The sequence below is a fragment of the Priapulus caudatus genome, unplaced genomic scaffold, assembly GCF_000485595.1.
Source record: "Priapulus caudatus unplaced genomic scaffold, Priapulus_caudatus-5.0.1 Scaffold1246, whole genome shotgun sequence".
Classification (NCBI taxonomy): domain Eukaryota; kingdom Metazoa; phylum Priapulida; class Priapulimorpha; order Priapulimorphida; family Priapulidae; genus Priapulus; species Priapulus caudatus.
Window position 1 is genome coordinate 32761 of NW_014578307.1, and position 20000 is coordinate 52760.

General features: G+C 47.0%; 2 protein-coding genes across 2 annotated transcripts in view; both read right to left on the reverse strand.

The window, feature by feature from the left end:
• The window catches only part of LOC106815951, a 26979-nt gene extending 14499 nt beyond the window's left edge, over positions 1-12480 (reverse strand). Inside the window, exons 1-4 of the mRNA XM_014820487.1 lie at positions 12306-12480; positions 5776-5853; positions 4350-4472; positions 3350-3462 (exon numbers count right to left, since the gene is read on the reverse strand). Coding sequence (XP_014675973.1) covers positions 3350-3462; positions 4350-4472; positions 5776-5853; positions 12306-12420 — 429 coding nt within the window. The 5' untranslated portion in view covers positions 12421-12480. The remainder of the gene's footprint in view (positions 1-3349; positions 3463-4349; positions 4473-5775; positions 5854-12305) is intronic.
• Positions 12481-18864: 6384 nt separating this feature from the next.
• The window catches only part of LOC106815952 (putative mediator of RNA polymerase II transcription subunit 19), a 7331-nt gene continuing 6195 nt past the window's right edge, over positions 18865-20000 (reverse strand). Inside the window, exon 5 of the mRNA XM_014820488.1 lies at positions 18865-18915. Within this exon, the coding sequence (XP_014675974.1) occupies positions 18865-18915 (51 nt within the window). The remainder of the gene's footprint in view (positions 18916-20000) is intronic.

The following is a 20000-nucleotide window of genomic DNA, read 5'->3' on the forward strand; positions in this document are numbered from 1 at the left end:
CACACAAAAAAAAGACCCTACCTACCTACCCACTAAAAAAATCATGAGTCGGGGGACAGCAAACATAGAATTTTTTAAGGATGGCCCAATCTTACGATAGAGCGAAGGAGCACATTCGAACCAATCGCTAATGCTAGTAATCGCTGTAAATCCGTAACGCTACCCTCACTCTAGAAGAATTACTGGCCGCATTCACTGGCGTTACTTTTTCGAGTCGGGAAATTTCTTGGGACCCACTTACAGACCTGACGGATAACACTGCAGCAAGTTTACTGCCCTTACTGTACACACAGCTTATTGTAGGAACCACATTATAGTGACCCCCTGTCAGGCTGTAACGCATTAAAATTAGGCTAAGAGTGAACACTCGATGAAACAACACTTTCCCCCAACTTGCAACAACGAATGCATCGAAAAATCCACCCACGATAAAAATAAGAAATAATATTTCATGCTGGTAATTGGAAGCGAGAAGGAATAAGAATCGCGGCAAAGAAGCCAAAAAGAAATAACCCAAATAACAAAAAGGCAAAAATTTTGTACATATCGATCGTCGGCAAGCAAAAGGCACCATGCTGCCTGCATCCAATGCCAAACTAGATAGCAGACTAGACTAGCTAGCTAGCTAGATAGATCTAGACATAGATAAAATTAAGTCGATTTTAAAATACAGACAGGGAGAATGTGAGATCTTGCAAACACATAGACAGGGAGACACAGAGAAATCACCTACTAAACATGCTAAATTTGGTTGTAGGAGCAGGAAAAAGAACAGAAGGGGGAGGAGGAGGAGCCGGAAAAAGAAGAGAAGAGGAGGAGGAGGCAGAGGTGGAGGAGTAGGAGCAGGAAAAGGAAGAGGAGAGGCGGAGGAGAGTAGGAGCAGGAAAAGGAAGAGAAGGGGGGAGGAGGACAAGGCAGAAGAGGGGAAGAGGACGAAGCGGAGGATTAGGAGGAGGATGGATACGAGCGTGTCTGCTGCACAACAAGAGGAGGAGGGCAGGAGGCAGATGACCTGGAGGAGTAGGAGCAGGAAAAGGAATGCGGAAGAGAAGGAAAAGGAATGCGGAGGAGGATGGAATAGGAGCGTATCTGCTGCGCAACAACCTGACTGGGGATCGAACCCAGGACCTCCTCACCGCTTAATCGGCGGGCGCTCTACCTCCCCGAGCTCTCAGGTCGCGTTGCATCGCTGGGTCAAAGGTCACCACGGGGTCAAAGGTCATTACAAAGGGAGGCGTAAGAGGTCATCAGAAAGTAATGCTGCTTTGCCGCATGCGTGGCCCTAGGCTTGTCGCCGTAGAGGGGTGGAAAACGAACATGCAAACGTGACGGCACACAAGAGTAAAAAGAAATATAAAGACGGGGGATTCTACGTGTGGCTATCACGAGTATATACAGGTCTCTTGAGGGAAATTTGACAAAGAGACGGTAATGGCCACTGTGGGGAAAAACGCGCATGATGGATCAAATATAGGAGTATTGAAATACTTATAGGTATAGTAGATACCAGATATACCTCATCAGTAATAACAGAAATTTCCACAACGGCGAGTTTAAATTCACAACGGCGGCGCCACTGTGCCTTCTATGTATAAGAAACCCTGATGTGATATTGAAACTGTTAGCGTGGCGGTTAGAGATAGTGCGTAGTCACTGCGAAGAATCTAGACTAATTACGGCGGTCAGTCAGGTCGGCACCCGCTTGAGAAAAACAAAATGCGCTCGCCGAAACAGCGACAATGCAATGAGAGCCACCATGCTTGCTTCTGCAAACAACGAACCAGCGGCCTCCCTCACACCACCGCACAGCACCGCACAACCAACTTACGACACGCGCCACACAGGCACACGCTGCACCGCACTGCACACACACGAGCGCATCGCACGCAAGCACACACACAAACGCAGCTTACGCAACACACACACACACTCCGGTGTGAAATCGCCTCAGAAGATATTGTCCCGCGGAGCCGCGCGTTTCCACTCTTTGAACGCCAGACGCTAGTGCCACGGTGATCGATCGTAACAGCGCACGTCTCCCCCTCCTCCCCTCATCTCTCTCACTCTCTGGTCCCCATTGTGTTTAGCCAAGCCCCTGCCGTCTACCTTGCCTTTTGGACGGACTATCAGGGTGTCAAATACATCCCGATTTTGCTGTCGACTCCCTGAATTTTACATCTGCAAAGGAGTTCCTTTGGGACTGCCTGAAAAACTCTGCTAATATACTAACAAGTCGTCATAGCGACTGCCTCAATGGAATTACCGTATTGTTTCCAGCAACTTGTCCAAAGAAAGATTTGTGCACACGTGCATCGCATGAAGTCTTCAAATACGCACATCCGTTTTTGTTGTGTGTGCTTTAGTTTTTGAACTTCAGATACGACTCCCTGATTTTCTAACGGACAATCACTTGACTATTCTTGGATGAGACGCAATGAGGGTGGCCCATATTTGTATATATTATAACACCTCGTATAACTGACAACAGTGCTTATATAAAGATATATAAAATCATATTATGGCCATTTCAGACTAAATTTCCTTCCATTTCAAGGTAAGGCCCTCCCACCTACGGCGCTCGCACCCGCAGTCATCCTCGCTTCGCTCAGATGGTGAGACTCCCTTTTTTCCCACCCTGCTCTCCCTCCTACCCCGTGCTTGCGCCAGCCAGTGGAAAAATACACGGGGGCTCGGCAATTTAGGCCCCGCGAAATGCCAAAAGGAGCCCCCGAGAATTTTAGAGTCTATTATTAATTCATTAAATTTCATTATTAAATTATTATTATTATATTATTAATTAATTATTAATTATTAAGATAGTTTCATTATTTTTCCCCCTGCACCAGCGTTGGCCGTGCGTCGGCGGCGGCTGGGCGTTGTACCTGGTCGCCTGCGCCTATGTCGTCCTGCGCGCGTCTTCGTGCACGCCCTGAGCGATGTCGGCTCTGCTCTCTCAGCGCTATCATCACGTTGCAGTCGCGTAGTCGAAGCCTACACGACGACGACGACGACGACGACGACGATGCAACACAACACAACACACGTTAGGTAGCACACAACGCAGCACACGCACGCAAACACACACACACGTGCTGTTAGCAGACGCGTCTCACCACGACGCAGACGCGGACCGACCACCACGCCCGCTGCAATCTCGCGCGCGCGGTGCGCCTGCTCTCTCCGTCGCTCGCGCGCCTTCCCCGATCGTTCGGTGACCTCAGATCGACTCGAGAAGAGCGGGTCCCCGGAATTCCGCGGAACTCGGAGATTGCTCGGGACGCGATCCCCCCCGCGACGCGGGTGTTAGTGACGGGGGGCGGGGGGAGGGAAGGGGAGGCACTCGGTATACCTGGTCGCCTGCCCCGACGTCGTCGTCGGTGCGGTTGGCGTGCGTGCCGTTAGCTATGTCTGGACTCTGCTGCTCGACAGCGAGTAGCACGTTGCACGTTCGATAGTCGAAGCCTGCAAATCGCGGCGGGGAAACGTTTCGAGATCACGACGCTGGGAGTGTGCGCGGATGCGCTCTTGTTACCGCAGGCGCGAATGCCACCTTATTACCGCGAGTGCGGCTGCGTTCGTTACTGCGCGCGTCACGGCGAACGCGGATCCGCTCGACACGGTGCGACCACGCTTACGTGGCAATCCCACGATCGATTGCCAACAATCTACGAGCACGGGCTCCAAGCAACGCAGAAAAAAATTCCCCGACCAACCCATCGCTAGGCCTTCCGCGTAGAGACGGCAATCACACCTCGAGCAACGATTTACGACCACGTGACGCGCTCACGCAAACTTTACGACCGTGAATTTTATACGCGAGACACGCCGTGAATACAGATGTATGATCGTCTCCCGTCTGTATAACATATATACCTTATCTCACGCCTCTCTGTCGCACCGCCGTCAATGTTACGCGGGGTAACGCACGACCATTCCCGGCCCGTGACTAACCAGGAATCGCGCAGGTCTGACAGTTCAGTTCGTTTCAGACGTTAAGTCACATCACGGTATGTTGTACGTTTGTGCTAAGGCCAAAACAAAATATAGATGTGGTTACCATTTCATGCCGGGAAAAAATAGGGTAGGTAGGTAAAGAAACCATTTTATTTTATTGAAACATTTTATTTACGAACCATGTCCGAAGGATGTTGCGTTGTGCCTTTTGAAGCAGGAACTGTCTAATTTTTATTTTTTTTTTTTTTTTTCTTTAAAGAAAATTGACAATAAAATGTTTAGGGTCGGTCGGGAAACGGTAACCACACCTATATTTTGTTTTGGCCTAATTCAAATTGGCGTTTTGACCGTATTTGCGCCCCCACATGCATGACCCTCGCCGCGACCCCACTCACCCTTCAGCGAGTCGTCGTAGCCGATGTCCTTGATGGTGTCGCGGATGACCTTCTGGTAATCGACGCAGCCGGACGACGTGATCTCTCCCGCCACCAGGATCATTCCCGTCTTTGTAACCGTCTCTGCGGCGCGAAAATGAAAAACACTGAAAATTTTAAACCGGAAGTCTTCCACACGGGGGATGTGAGAACGCACGTTTTTCCCCCGAGACCGCAGGATTTTGGACTACGGCCTAAAATTCACTTTGCGCAAGTTTGTTTTCCGTCGTTGCGATCAGGCGATGATAAGGAAGCACGAAGATCACATTAATTAGGCTTTAAAAAGATGTTTGTTTCCGCTAACCCGGCCGAGTCCATTTTAAACCGCCGTGTCGAAACATTTTACTGTGATCGACAAAAAAAAAACTTGAATTGAAATGACTTTGAAGTCATTATGTGGGCTGTTATAAGTATGAAACAAGTATTGTTAGAATACAAAAAATATATAAAATATTTGATAAAAAAAAGGTTTGCCTGCCTAATGTGTCCAATTTTTTTCAGCGCGTTAGCGGAAACAAACATCTTTTTAAGGCCTAATTAATGTGAACTTAGTGCTTCGTTATCATCGCCTGATCGCACCGACGGAAAACAAACTTGCGCAAAGTGAATTTCACGATTCGCTCAAATAGACGGGTGCCTCGAGGACATTCAAGGACCAAGCAAAACGAAACGCAGGAAATTTTAAACCGGGAGAACGTCCACTTTTCCGAGATTGCGAGATTTCGGACTAATGCGATCATCGTGCTTCGTTATCGCTCGATCGCAACGACGGAAAACAAACTCTTGTAGATTTAAAAAGATTACAAAGTGACATTTTTTGCTTCGCTCAGACTCAATGATATTCTAAGACGAAACACAAGAACAGCAGACTATCAGGGACACGTATAGCATGTATAGGCGGGGCCGGCCAGAGCGCGAAACCATCAGATATTCCTCTATCAGCATTGGAGAGATCAACTCCCCGCGATACAGACACAGCCAAGGAAATACAGGTCATCACACGCCCGCGATCTCGCCCCCCGCCGCTGGCGCCCCCTACGTACTCAGTGTTCACAAAAAACTTCTTGAGCCACTTGCCCTTCGAGCAAGTATTCTGTAAAATGTACATGCCCGAGTGACATTCTAGTCGCCCAAATATTTTGCAGGAATATTTTCGGAATATCGAGTAAAGAAGTGTTCACCAGACAACTTCTAGACGCCATTCGTTTCCGGCGTTAACATTTTGTGATTTTAAATTAAAAACCTTTAGTTAACGGCCAGTAGTACGATAGTTTATATGCGTTTTTAAAGCAGGAGCCCGTCAGACAAATGAGCTTGCAATGCTTACATGCCCGCCGAGATTTATACACGTCTCGGGCGTCCGGCTAAATTTGAATACGGTACTCACCGCAGGCTACCTTTGCGTGCGGATCCTGCTTGAGGTGAGCGTCGAGTATCGCATCGCTGATCGCGTCGCACACCTTGTCTGAAACAATTGCGAACACCAGGGTAAAAAAAAAAAAAAAAACAGCAAAAAAAAACACTCGCCAAACTGGGCGAGTGAGTCAATTAACAAGTCAAAGTTAACTCGCCCGAATGGAATCTGTACTCGCGCCCACATTTTAAAACAAAATTATTTATTGTCAAACAATATGGGGGAAACACCAAAAACGCCATTGATTAAAACTACACATTTAATTAATTGATCACAAATTATAAGTAGGCGTACCTCCCGGTAAAACCGTCACAAACAAAGTTAACAAATTTACAAATGCAAAAGGGCCAAGTCGAGAGGCCCCTTTTTTTTCTTAAATCCAAGTCGCACAAAACCAGCTGAAAGTCCCTAAATGGTCTCCCGTCTTGCCAATAGCATGGCATTCCCGGAAACAAAGCCGGCAAGCCTTTTACATTATCAGAAAGCAACATGCGGTGTGCCTCAGACAGCTCATGGTAGGAATTGATGTCTCGTTTATAACGGTTCACAGCCGTCAATGAAAGGTGCTGACGTCGCTTAAATCAGTCCCTAAGACTTTTTAGGGTTGCCGAGTGCTCCACACACCAAGCACCAACTTCATCCCCTCTGTTGTGTTTTTTGTAACCATGGCCTGCCAAACTGGTCCATTTTTTCATATAAAACTGCGTTTTCTGTTTTTTGTTCGTCAATCCTGTTCTTTATTTTAATTTAATTTACTTTTCTTCCTGGCTGCTTTGCCCATCAATGAAACGCCCCATGTTACTGATTTTACTAAATGGCTCAGGGGTTATGTTACCCCCAGGTACTGGGAAGTACCCCGAGGGAACTAGACCCTCCTCACGTTACTATGTTGTTTTACTATCAGTGGCTCGAAATAAGAAAAAGTGCCGCAATAGCGACAGCGTCCATCTAACGTCTACTGCGGTGACTCTGTGGTGGAGTGGTGGGATTCTTAAGTATAACCCTGTTAAGTCCCAAATGTCTGTTACATACACGCCCCCCCGCCGATAATAGTGGAGATGGCACAGAGATGGTAATCAGGACCTTCCTCATAAAAGATATGTCTCGGTGGGTAATTCGTTATGAAAGTTTGCCAGCGAGAATGGCGTGTTACGTTTAAGTGGTCTTTCAGATAAAATGGAAAGCTCCCATCATTCGTAGTAGCAAAAACATACTATTTGCAAGACAAAGAATCTAGGTAAGCACTCATAGCCATTACCTACGCAAGCCCTACAGGCTGCAGAAATTGCAAATAGAGACTGCCACCTGTAAACCAATTATGCACAAAAAACGCCCCAACACATCGACAGCCGACTGGCAGTGGCATATGTTGACATGTAACCATACTGACAGTACAGAATGACAATAGGAAATTCATACGATTTAAGGAATCTATACACCTTTTTTAAACCCAATTTTCAGCTTTTGAAGTTTCACTGTGCATTGGTAGCCCTCCAAATACATCCAGGCATGTATATGATTTCTACTAGCAAACCCGGCAGTCAAATCTTTCTAACAGACAGTCAAAAATCCATGTTAACCCTCTCTTGAAGGTAGGGGAGGGGGAGGGCGGGAAGGGGTGGGGAAAGGGGGTGGGGGAGGGAAAGGGGAGGGTGGGGGGAGGGGCTCTTAATAGCAAAAGCATTCACTCCCTTTGTTAACAGTCCACAAATCCCATGTTTAATCGCCATCCTCTTGAGGGTCCAAAAGGTTATCCGACCACTTACTATACTCTTCGCAGTGTCAGCAGAAGGGACATTTTCATGGTCCTTTCAATTAAAGCCATAAAAATGCCTAGTCCCGCTGAAACAAAAAAGTTTTTTCAACCTCGCTCCGTCAGAACCATGTCCTCTCAAAAATGTCTCAATCTGCCCCTGTGCCCATGTGACCTTTGACCTGTGACCTCCAATTTCGGCCACGTTGAGGCTTTTCCCTACCATGGATGCTATACACCGCTAATCACGAGCCTAAGGTCGAGCCGTTTAGATTTGTGCCGCAATTCTGGCATTCCCTGCCCTATATACCTTAGTTAAGGAGTGAATGTTCCCCTTCTTTTACACTCTTGACTTTGACCTTTTGACCCAACCCCCAGCTTCGACACCCAAACTCGTTTGACGATCCCCCCCCCAAATGTGCCGAAATATCGTGACCGGTACGTCGAGCGGTTAAGATTTGTGCCCAACTGTTGAGGACGGACGATCGGACGATCGACGATCGGACGGCCGATCAAGCGATCTACAAGCTGCATCTGACTATGTCAGATGAAGCTAAAAAATGGGGTTTTGGTCCTGCGGACACCCAGGCATCAAAATCGGGTTGTCCGCAACCAATTCTGGTTGTCCCAACAAAAATATCCCCAAATCTCCTGATTTCATCACAATAATAATATGGTCAGAAAACACCCAAAAACAGTGGTGTACCAGGATTTTTTAAGCAAGGGTGGCCAAAAAACAAGCAAACTGCGCAAAATAGTGGATGATTAATATTTTAATGGTCCTCCGCCTCCCTCTCCAACACCCTACGGCTCCTCTTACTTCTATGCAATCTTTGTTTTGGGTGCCATGTAAAAGGCGACACTTTCTGTTTCATTTGTTCCTCTGCTCCCAAGATATGTAATTGTTCCATGGCGGGTCTGAAACTTCCCAAGGAGAGGTGAAAAACAAGCCGGGGGGTGGGGGTCCCTCCCCAGAAATTTTGAAAATGTAAGATCGCAGGAGATGGTAACTTTGCAGCAACTTTTTGAGTACATGTAACAGCCTTCATTCTGAACTACTACAATTCTTCTTTTTTTAACTTTCCGATCAAACTGAAATCCCCACTGCAATGTTGTTTGTTTTTGCAGGCAAAGCCATCGGAATAATTCCAAAATAATAATGGAAACTATAATTACCAAATGTAAAGGGGTGAACTTGCTGGTTTGCCTGGATTCCAATCGAGTTTCACCTCTCATAAATCAAAACCTGACATATTACCAGTGTTGGAAAATAGCAAAAGCTGGTAATGCCGTCGCTTTCCCACACCATAGATTAATGCGGCCGCATCAGGCCTATAAGTGCTCCTTGGAGAACCACTGAAAAAACATAAATAAAGGCGTTTTTTTTGGTCAACTTTTGTTATTGGTTGTCCGACCGACCAATGTCTCCCAGACTGGTAGGTTGTCCGGCAAAACAAATTCTGGTTTGTCCCCCTCGACCAACCGACAACAGCTTATTTCGAGCACTGACTAGTAACGCACAGTTTTTTATGAATTTATATTTGTTTATACAGGAAGTCAATAGCCCGCGCAAGCCCTTGTCGCTAATGCTACACCACACCGCATACATTGTGCGATCGGTGCGCCCAGTGGGCGAATTGGTATTATATAAGGCCAAAAAACAAAGATATATGTTGGTTACCGATATGCGAAAAAATGAGGGTAGGTAGGTAGGAAAACATTTCTTTTTCGTTGAAATATTTATTTACGAACCTATTGTCCGAAAGAATGATGTGCGTTGTGCCTCTTGAAGCAGGAACTGTCCCCATTCAATATTTTTATTTTATTTTTTTTTACTTTAAAGAAAATTGACAATAAAATGTTTAGGGTCGCTGGGAATAAATACGGGTCGGTCGGAAAACCGTAACCCACACCTAATATTTTGTTTTGGCCTAATACGTACGTGATTGGCTAAGATGATCGCGACTGCTCAATCAGAAAGCATGTTACACCACGGCAATGACACAATGCCATGCGATGTGGGCGTTGATAACATCGGCTAAGAACTGTTTTCCACCAATGTTTGGATAAAAAAAAAACCGTAAGGAAACAATATTTTGATTAAAGCTTAGGCATTAATTTTACTCGCCAACACGGGCGAGTCATTTTTAGCTTTGACTCGCACCGTCGCCGATAATACTTTTACACTCGACATTGCGAGCCGGCGAGGCCAAGCTCGCTAACGCTGAACACAACGAGATCGTGAGATGCGAAGATTCAATCAGAGAGAGAATTAACCTTCTTCGCCTCGTAGTCGTACGGACTATTAGAATTTTAATAAGCAGTTGCGCGAAAATTAAGCGTATTTGCCGGCGGCCCAGCCGGTTAACCCTCCATTATCCCATCTACTTAGCCATATAAAATATTGTTTGTTGCCCACCCGCCAGCCCGCCAAATAAAAGGGCAGAACTCAAATTTTCTTTTTTTATCTTTCCCCATTACTTTTTTTTTACAATGTAATCACTTTACATTATATAATCTGTAGGCCATATACATTATTGTACCAAGCAAAAACAAACAATTCACCATAAAAGGTATCTCACACAAGCACACCCGAGCATGTAGACACCATGCTGAATTTGTAAGAAGAACCCCCTAAGAAAAATAGAAAGCCTACCTACCTACCTACTAGGGAGCGCCTTCGTGGCTACGTATACTATCCGCTGAAGGCTGTGAATTCAAACCCCGGCCGGGGCAGTGAATTTTCTCAAGGTGTAAAAACCTGGCTCTCAACATTGGAGACTGTGAATCTCCCTGAAATTTTTGGGTGGGCCTGTTCACATTTTGGCTAATTTCATGCCCCGAGTCAGTGAGCGATTCCGGTACTGAGAACTGTGGTATTGCGTGCACTCGTCGAACCGCCCGGAGTTAGAACCTAGCCCACAATCATCGTTGATTGCCCTTCCCACTAGGAGGCAGGACGATTCGGCGATATATCGACGTATCGCGATACAAACCTCGATGATACGTGTATCGATAGATCACCGACTCAAATCCATCGTATTTTAATTGCGTAGTTTCATCCAAAAACAAAAGAAACAACACAATTCGCAAATCTATAGCAGTTATTAAATACCAAAGGCTCCACGTACGATACCGATTAGTTAGTGTTCACATGATTGGTAGAGTCTCAGGCGAGCGTATAGCTATGTAGTTTCTTTTGAAAGCGACGCGAAATGCGCGGCACAGTGAAAGCTGCATCGGAATACGGATCACGTCGTAGCCAGCTATGCTCATCGTCCCACTCCATATACTTCCCACAGCGAACTAGGCATCTGCTTAATTGTATTTTGCTGAGTCGTGCTCACACATTACACAATCGTCATTGAAACTAAGCGCCACCAGCACTTTCCCATGGAAAATTAATTCGGGCGCTATAGACGCGCAGAATTTAGGGCACGCCATCGCGCAGTCGGTGAGCGCGAACATACGGTACTTTTACAAATTTTTTACAAGATTAGCATGCACCGACTACCAACTGTTACCAGACAGCTATATGCTGACTCATGCTCATTCATTCGTGCTCATGCTTCATGTTGGTTTCTACAAGTCATCGTCGAGTTAGCCAACTGTGTCCGACCGTGTTTAACCGTGTTATTATATAATATTAATCGCCTCTATGGCTCCATCCTCGTTTAGCAATCCCGGATTAGTTTAGCGCATGTGCGAACTATAGGTCTGTATGCCAGCACTCCAAACTAGGATTGAGCACTATGTTCTATGTGACATTTTCCATTCGAAATTTTTGAGGATGTCACAGAACATAGACCAATAAATTGTGCCCTAGAAGATTGTAGGCCTATAATGTGCCACTATTCTAGGGCCTAACAGCCTTTTATAGACAAATGTGGAAATTTTTTGAATGACAGAAATTGTAAATTATATTTGTTGTTAGAAGGAAAATTGCAATCTTGAATGGAGAAAGGAGAGAATTGTTGGGAATACATCACAAACACAAGAGACAAGAAACATTCCAGGTTTACCATTTCTTTTCGGACAGTGCGAAATCTTTACAAGAGAAAAGGTGACGAAAGGTATTTAAGGAGCTGATAATGCATGACAAGTGTTTTATGATGTAGGCAAGGCATTAATAAAGTGAGATATGTATATATTTGTAAAAAATTTCAATGTTGTATGTAGGACCCCCTACAGTAAAAATTTGCCACCGAGTAACAGTGTCAGTGACAGTAGACCTAACGCACGAAGGGTCGTTGTCGTATAACATGTACCCGAGGTAACTAGCCTATTTGATATGGTTAGGGTTAGGGTGTTACCGTTAGTGTTAGGGAGTAGGCGTAGGCGACACTATATATACATATATACATATATACATATATACATATATACATGTATACTACATGCATATACGACAACGACCCATTCAGCAACAGTAACAGCTTCAAAGATGAGAATGATTTCCCGGATCTATAGACGGATTGCATCATCATTTTGTAGGTGCACTAATTAGCATTACCGTGTTATTTTAACGTAAGACTAAGACGACTTAGTTTCAACAACGAACGAGAAACATATCCACGCGTTCACACCCTACCCACGACAGGTATCAGTAACAAGGACACAACGAACGGACGTAGGTAGCGGTCACGCTTTACAGTTACACGCCAATCAAGAATTTTCTCACCCGATTTTTACTTTCAGTTTCACCCTCACGAAAACCAATTTTACACAAAAATTCGGCTACTTTCAGTACCTGGATGTCCTTCGCCGACGGACTCCGATGTGAAGAGAAACGTGGGCATGTCGTTTCCACCGTTTAGCTCGTTAATCGAGTTGAGAAACTCAGTTCTGTCCTGCGAGTGCGACATGATGCAAGTGCTCACCGACGAAAACCAAGAACTGTAATGGCGCCAACACAGCGCTCACAGACCGACCTCGTGGCAGGCGCGCGCATGCGCAGAAAGCTCGTCTCAGCTCAATCAATGAAAAGTACCACCACAACGCGTGAATAGTTTTACACAGAAAACGAGATATCTAGGTCAACATCGCGCCGTCTATATGCTGATACAAATGTTAAAATATTTATTTCCTCATCGAGCGTCAAGTAAACCTACAATTTATGCAATTCAGACGCCTAGTATTTAAAAAAATCGAATCTTTAATTATCGCTATACTAGCGACACTCAGCGTCAAACAGAAACGCTTTGCACAAGATGAATTCATAGATCAGGCGTGGATAATACAGAATCCTCTATTATCCACTCCTGATATTATTATTCATAGATATATAGAATAGAGATATATTCTATATCTATGATGGATTCCAATCACCCAAAACAAAATTTTGTAAGGGGTCCAGCCAGGCGAGGAATGTTCTAGAGTAGGGAGGACCACGAGCCAGGTACTGCAACTGTCAGCAAATGAAATATTAATGCGACGTAGCGTGGCCATAAAGCGATTGATAAGCGGAAAATGCACAGAGTTCAAAGAAATGCGCGCATGCGCCAAGATTGCAGGCAGGGGCGTAGCTAGGGTGAAATGGATGTGTACCAAGAGTAGATAATAACAGTAGTGTTATTATCTACTCTTGATGTGTACGCACACAGGCGGGGGGTCTGGGGACCCACACAAAAATTTGAAAATGTAGATCGCAGGAGATGGTATTTGAGGCACTTTTGACAAATGTACAGCCTTCATTCTGACTAGATACAAGATAAAGAATCTTTATTTAATGTCAGATATCACAAACAATAAACGTTAGTCCTATTGGGCCCTATGGGCTATTATTCCGACAAACATAAGTAAATAACAATTCTGGTTAAGAACAAATATAAAAATGTATAAATTTCAGCGGTATATAATATAGATTTTAGACTTGTATAAAATCAAAATCACAGTTGCATATTACATACGAAATGCTGAGAGAACATAATAAACTATTTTAAGAGTAAAGTACAGCAGGTTCAAATTATTTGCAGAGATAGCATTTACAGCTTGCGCCGTTCCAGCTACTCAAAAGTCTGCGGAAGACACTGTTGCATGAGTATGTATGCATGAGTCAGGAGTTCTAGCTCATATCGTTGGGCAGACTGTTCCACAGCTGGGCCGCCGCAAACCGAAAAGAAGCTTTGCCGAACTTTTCCGTTCGAACAGTTGGTAGCTTTAACATATTATCAGGAGTCTATCAATATATCAGGAGTCTATTATTGATAGACTCCTGATATGATCGTATCTAAAACTTAACTTTGAAAGCCTTACTTCTACAAGCTAGGTCCGACAGTGACTACGACAATTATCTTTTTAGTAGAACTATTCTCTTCATGAGCAACAAGGTGTGATCACTAAAGATCACTATAACTAATCATGTAATTTTCGTTTTATTATCAAGACATGTTGAACTAACGCACATTCTTAAACTTTCTCTTTCTCTCTCTCTCCCTCTCTGTGTGCGCGCGTGCGTGCGTGCGTACGTGCGAGCAAGCGTATGCGTATGCGGGTGCGTGTGGGGCCTGTGGGCGCGTGTGTGTGCTCAAACACACACATCACTCATTGCACATCACATCACATAACGGCATTGTTTAAAGATGGGTTTACACTGCCAACTAGCTTACTTTGTGTTGGCGAATTGGCGAATTGGACCAACTTCCCAACGCTCTGTCAACCGTTCTAGGAACTGTGCAGCGCGTTTACACTGACGACTGCGAGTTGGCCATCTCGATCGAGCGGGCAGCGTCGACCGCGAGCGTACGCGTGGGGCGATTGATATAGGCATTATTAGCGTGCACAAGTCTTTGCGCCTGCATGTGCGTTAGTGATGTCACGATCATCGATTATACTCGATCATCGGTTTTTTTTTTTTTAAACTTGAACAAGAAAACTTGGAAAAGTGATGAGAATCAGAGATATCATCGCTACTACAGGCCCGTAGCCAGGGGGGGTTCGGGGGGTTCGAACGAACGCGCCGCCCGAGCCCGTCCCCCCTCCCACCCACAAGCCAAAAAAATAATTTGAAAATTTGCAGAGAATTTCTCCCACACTCAGGTCGCCCATTTAGTGTAATATTGGCAAAATCTCCAATCGTGCGGGAAGGTGGAACATGTGAAGCACGCCACCTCTCCACACCCTGCCCCCGCTCGGTCGCTTGCTCCGATCGCCTGCGTCCGCTCGCGCCCGAGCAGGGGCGTTTTATGGGAGGGTCCAGGGGTCCAGGAGCCGGACCCCCTTGCTCGTGCAGAAAACGCATCTGAGGGGGTCTAATTTAAAAAAATGTTCATGGGGAGGGCCCCCAGACCCCCCTTCGCGTGCTCGCAAACATGTTGGGTTACGGTAGACCACCCCCCCCACTGGTACAGTCTGTAATCACGCCCCTGCCGAGCAAATTGCCAACTAAAAAACGAACCCCCCCCAATAGAAAGCTGCTACGGGCCGCACATACAAGTTACATCCTTATTAAGCATACCATGTAATAACACAACAGAGTAAACAGTGCAAAAACAAACAGTAAACAGGGCTAAAACAAGCACAATACATGCACACACAGCTACATCACAGACGGAATTACCACAGCAGGCATCCATCACATATCCAGGCACCCGAGATAACCGATTGTAATCGTCATCGGCTTGCTCGGGTCCAACCGATGATCGATTACCGAAATTACAACCGATTGACACACATAATGTGGCGTGCGAACTCAAAATTATACATGCAAATTGGCATGTATATAATAATTGAGGTTATGCAGCGCACATGCAGCAGGCGCAAAGACTCGTGCACAGTCTAGGCATAGTTGAGATGCGACGAGGGCAGGTATTACTGAGGGTTCCCAGGGCCGGACTAAAGCGTGTGGGGGGCCCGCGGCAACCGCAATTGTTGTGGGGGCCCATATATCTCGTATTTTTCTGCGACTTTCATGCCTTACAAATTCAGAGAGTATTTCATCGTGTTTCAACGAATTTAAAATGTCCACTTTCGATAGCGAGAATACTTGAGGTTTACGCATCCTGTTGGTTCATCGTGGTTTCTTCATGTGATTTTTAATCAACTTGAGTTTGAAAAATGACCTTATCACCGCTACAATTCGAGAACATCAATGAATAGATAGATTTCTCAGCGCAATTTCGGTATTAGGGAGAAAGTGTTCTTCAGCTGAACAGCAAATTCGAGTCAGAGAAACAGCCTGGGAAACGTCATCACTTCTAAAACGTTCCATGCTAAGAATTGTTGGTGGATCACAAATTACGACAGTTTTGTAAATTTAGGATACTGCTAAGTTGGGGGCAGGCGCCCCAATGGTTGGGGGGGACCCGGGGCACCGGTGCACGCCTTTGCCCCGCCCTTAATCCGGCTAGTGGGTTTCCGCATTGGATTTGTCCATGCTCGTGATCGCCGACCGGTCCTCCCATGGCACGTGCGCGTGTAGCGTGCGCGCAGCTGAGTGTACCTTCCCGTGTACAACAGGTGTAAGAAAGGAGAAAAAGAGGGGCCAACGTAGCAAGAGAGTGTACGTAATCTGCCGACACGATGCAGCATGACCGCACGCGTGCGCTACACATACGAACGCATGCCGAACGTACAGCATGCGCGGCGCATACGACGCGTGCGTGCATGTACAACCATGCGCCGCACATACACGCGTGGCGTGCACGTAACACGCATGTGCGCACATACACGCGTACGTACAACGCAATAACTAATGTAGTTCACGTGAAAAGGCTATAGTAATATCTATTTTGCATTGCCTGCTTACGCTTCACACCAGCCTCACTTTATACAAATTGTATATCAATGATATAAATTTGATTTACTTAGCATGTTATTGCTTATTTTGGACATATGAATTTAAAACAGACATTAAATTAAGATTACTACCCGTAATCCTTACGTAACGAGCAGGCATAGATAGAATTAAATAAATTTTTTTTTTACCGAGTTATGATATTCTGATCATATAAAAAAGCTCCAAGAGTATGCAACTTCATCTATATTCACGTTATGTTCACTCGTCCTCAGTACAGAAATTTGAGATTGACATTTGTCTCTCCTGCTGTATAAGTACGGTGTTGTAATAATAGGTGTCAATCCTCACACACGACCTCACACGCGCGCACACACTCATGTAATGCACGCACACGACATCACTACGCGCGCACAACACACACCTCACCAAGCGGCGCACCCACCGACATGCATCAACACACGCGCGGCAAGCACGGACGAGGACACACGCACAGACACACGCACGCACGCACATAGACAATGAGAAAACAACTACTACTACTGGTCCCACGGGGCGGACTTTGCACACTGGCACGTCAGCGCGGCTACGCACTTACTATCTCTCTCCAGACGTTCTTCCAGCACAGTGCTTTGCGTATATATAAGCAACGCTAGATATGCAGTAAGCGACATCATAGCTAAAGAATAGTGTTACGGGTGCACGTATGTGTGTGGCTAGACCAGTGAAACAGAAATGCAAAGTATGTTGCGTAAGGGTTTCTCGATCGTAAAAATGTCAGGTGTTGGGAGGCGCGAAATCCAGAAACGAAGTGGGGCGTTGTGCGAACTCGTGCACGTTGTAAGGGCCAGGGTGAATACCCCAACCACCCTCGCCTCCCCTTAGGTCCGCTTCCCCACCTCGAGACCCTATGGCCGCACCATGGCGAGCCCGCCTGGCGTCCCACGGCCGCGCCGCGCAAGCCGCCTTGTCGCACTCCTCAGCAAACTGGCTGTACTGGACTATGAACCGCCCACCAACCATCAACAACAACATTACACCAACCAACACAACAAAACAACAATAAAAGCCAACAAACAACACTAACAACACCACAAACACCAAACAAACAAACAATAACAGGGAAGCAGTTTGGAACATTTCGTGCAAACATTATTAGAACGTCGCATAGTTTCAAAATCAACTTTGAGGCTCTTCGATGGAGCACGCGCGGCAACGTGAGGTGAGATAGAGCAGAACAAGTAGAATATGGCCCGAGCCACTATCTGCTGGATCGGCAGGAGGGTGGACAATGTGCGGACGAGGACCCTGCGAGCTCGGTAGGGAGTCGTCTGTGGTCCATAGTGATAGATCAAGGGTCCGATGAGGCAGGAGCCGGAAGGCCGCGTCGTTGCCACGGAGAGATAGAGTACGGCGTCTGCCACCGCCAACCCCCCATGCGTCCAGCACTAATACCGCGTAAATTCACAAATCTCGGCCTCGCGACACGGTGTGGTGTAGCGAAAAATAAAACAATCAGACGACGCCCGCGCCAATCGTTAATCGTTTCGATTAATGTCAGGGAGCGGTGAAGATAAGGGAATGCGCGAATTATTAAATTACTAGCATTGAATCACTTCGTCGGTACGAGCGGAGAGAGAGTCGTTCCTATGTGTTCGCGCGCCTCCGCGGTGCGGTGGGGGCGCGCGGGTGCCGGTACGTAACAAACTCGCCACCGCTTATACTAAAATTTATTATCGCATGCCCCGATATTTCGAAGATACCGTAGATACCTGGTCCGTTACCTATCTCAACAACATATATAATATCAGAAGTAGATAATAGGAAGGAGTGTGACTTCCCATAAACAAGGGAAATTCGTCATTTGTACTACCTTAGCGATACCTACGAGGCTTTACCGTTTGCTGGGAGATTGGATCTGAGCTGCTGCTGATTGCGGTGGGCGTGCGTGCGTGGGGGCGGCATACCAGCTTGTAAAATAGGTCAAAAGATTCAGCTCGCCGAGTGTTTGCGTGATGTCCAATCTCCCCACGGAGCACAACCGGCAGCGCCGAGGGCAGCAAGAGTGCGCAAGAGTCAAGCTAAGTAGCTGCCTATTTGTTTTCCAAGTTAGCGGGTTATGATTCGTTTTGCTGGATAAACGAATGGAGAATCGTCGTACTTTTAGTCTGTATCTCCGGATTGGCGGGTGTATACGAGTAGGAAACGATTTCGCACGATGCTAGCGAATGTACTAGCGATAGCGAGATGCAGATAGGAGGTATTGAGAGCGTGGATCGCGGTGGAACATCGTATAGCGTAGTAGAGAGACAATTGGTGAGTTATCTAAGGCTAAGTAAATGACTGAAGGTGTTCGCGAGCTTGATTTATTGAAGTCACACGGAGCTACGAAGACTGCGAGAATGAGGAGATCTCTGATCATAGAGTAGATCAAGGTGGGACGAGGGTGTTGAGAGCGCATGTCTGGAGTAGAGTGCATATGGTAGTAGGTTGGCTGAGACCCGAAGAAGTGGGTGTAGACGACAGGTGGGGGGAGCGACGGGATAGGGATAGCTACCTGAAAGAGATTATCTGGTTAGGTCGAAAGTGCGAGAGCCTGGGTCGAGCTGGAAATCGGAGGTGCGACCTGTAGGAGAAGGGGAATGTAATGAGAGCAGTCAGGAAAGAACGCGATACAGCTAAGAGTGGAGATAGAGTATGCGTGGACGTGGAAGCAGGATGAGAAGCGTAGCCCAGGGGACCCAGTGAGAGAAGCTGATAGATTGGTCGGTTTTTGCTTGCTTATTTGTATAGCGAGATTTGCTCGAGTAATGGCTGGCCAGTCGGGGCGGTTGGGAAGATGCGCTGGCCTAAAGGTGGACCGGCAGAGGCGAGCGAGAGCAGCACAAGAGTGGGCACAAAGTGTATCACGATAGAGAGAAGGCAGCGTCCGTCAGACTGTGGGGTGCGTAGGGGGTGCAGGAAGTGAGAATATGGCAGATGAGGGAGCACGGGGAGGGGAGTCGAGCGGGTTTGTAGGGCGCCCGATCAGTGACGGGCCCGCCTGGTAGCCGGTCGAATCGACCGGGACCGCGAGGGAGGGCGTGCGGCGGGTGGCATGCGTGAGATGGGCAGCATATATGAGCTCGCCAAGTTGCCGAGGGCGAACGAGTCTGGGAGGGCACGCGTGCTCGCAGGGGCGGACTACACCCACTCTACGATGGCTGGCCATATGAATCTAGATGTCAGCGCGCCGGGCTCTTAGTCGCTCCAAGCGGCCGAACAAAACCACGATGGGCGGGCGAGCCGGAATAGATCGCGACCGGCCCGTGGAGAGAGGCATGCGATGCCGCGCGCGGACGGGCGGCGACGCGATGGCATCGGAGTGAACTGAAAGTCCGGCAGAGCCAGCGAGACTGGCGTCCTCTCTCTCGCTTACACCGCCAGCTAGGTGGGCCTCTGTTCGCTCACGTCTACAAGTCCCAGCTATGGTTGGCGCCCCTAGTCGTCTTACTAATACCCCAGCTAGTGGCGGCGCTCTCTCTCTACACTCCAGACTAGGTGGCCGCCTCTCTCTCTACACTCCCCAGCTAGGTGGCGCCTCTCTCTACACTCCCAGCTAGGTGGCGCGCTCTTCTCTCTAACACTGCCAGCTAGGTGGCGGCCCTCTCTCTAACACTCCCAGCTAAGGTGGCGCTCTCTCAATATGCCCAGCAGGGGGCACCTCTTTTT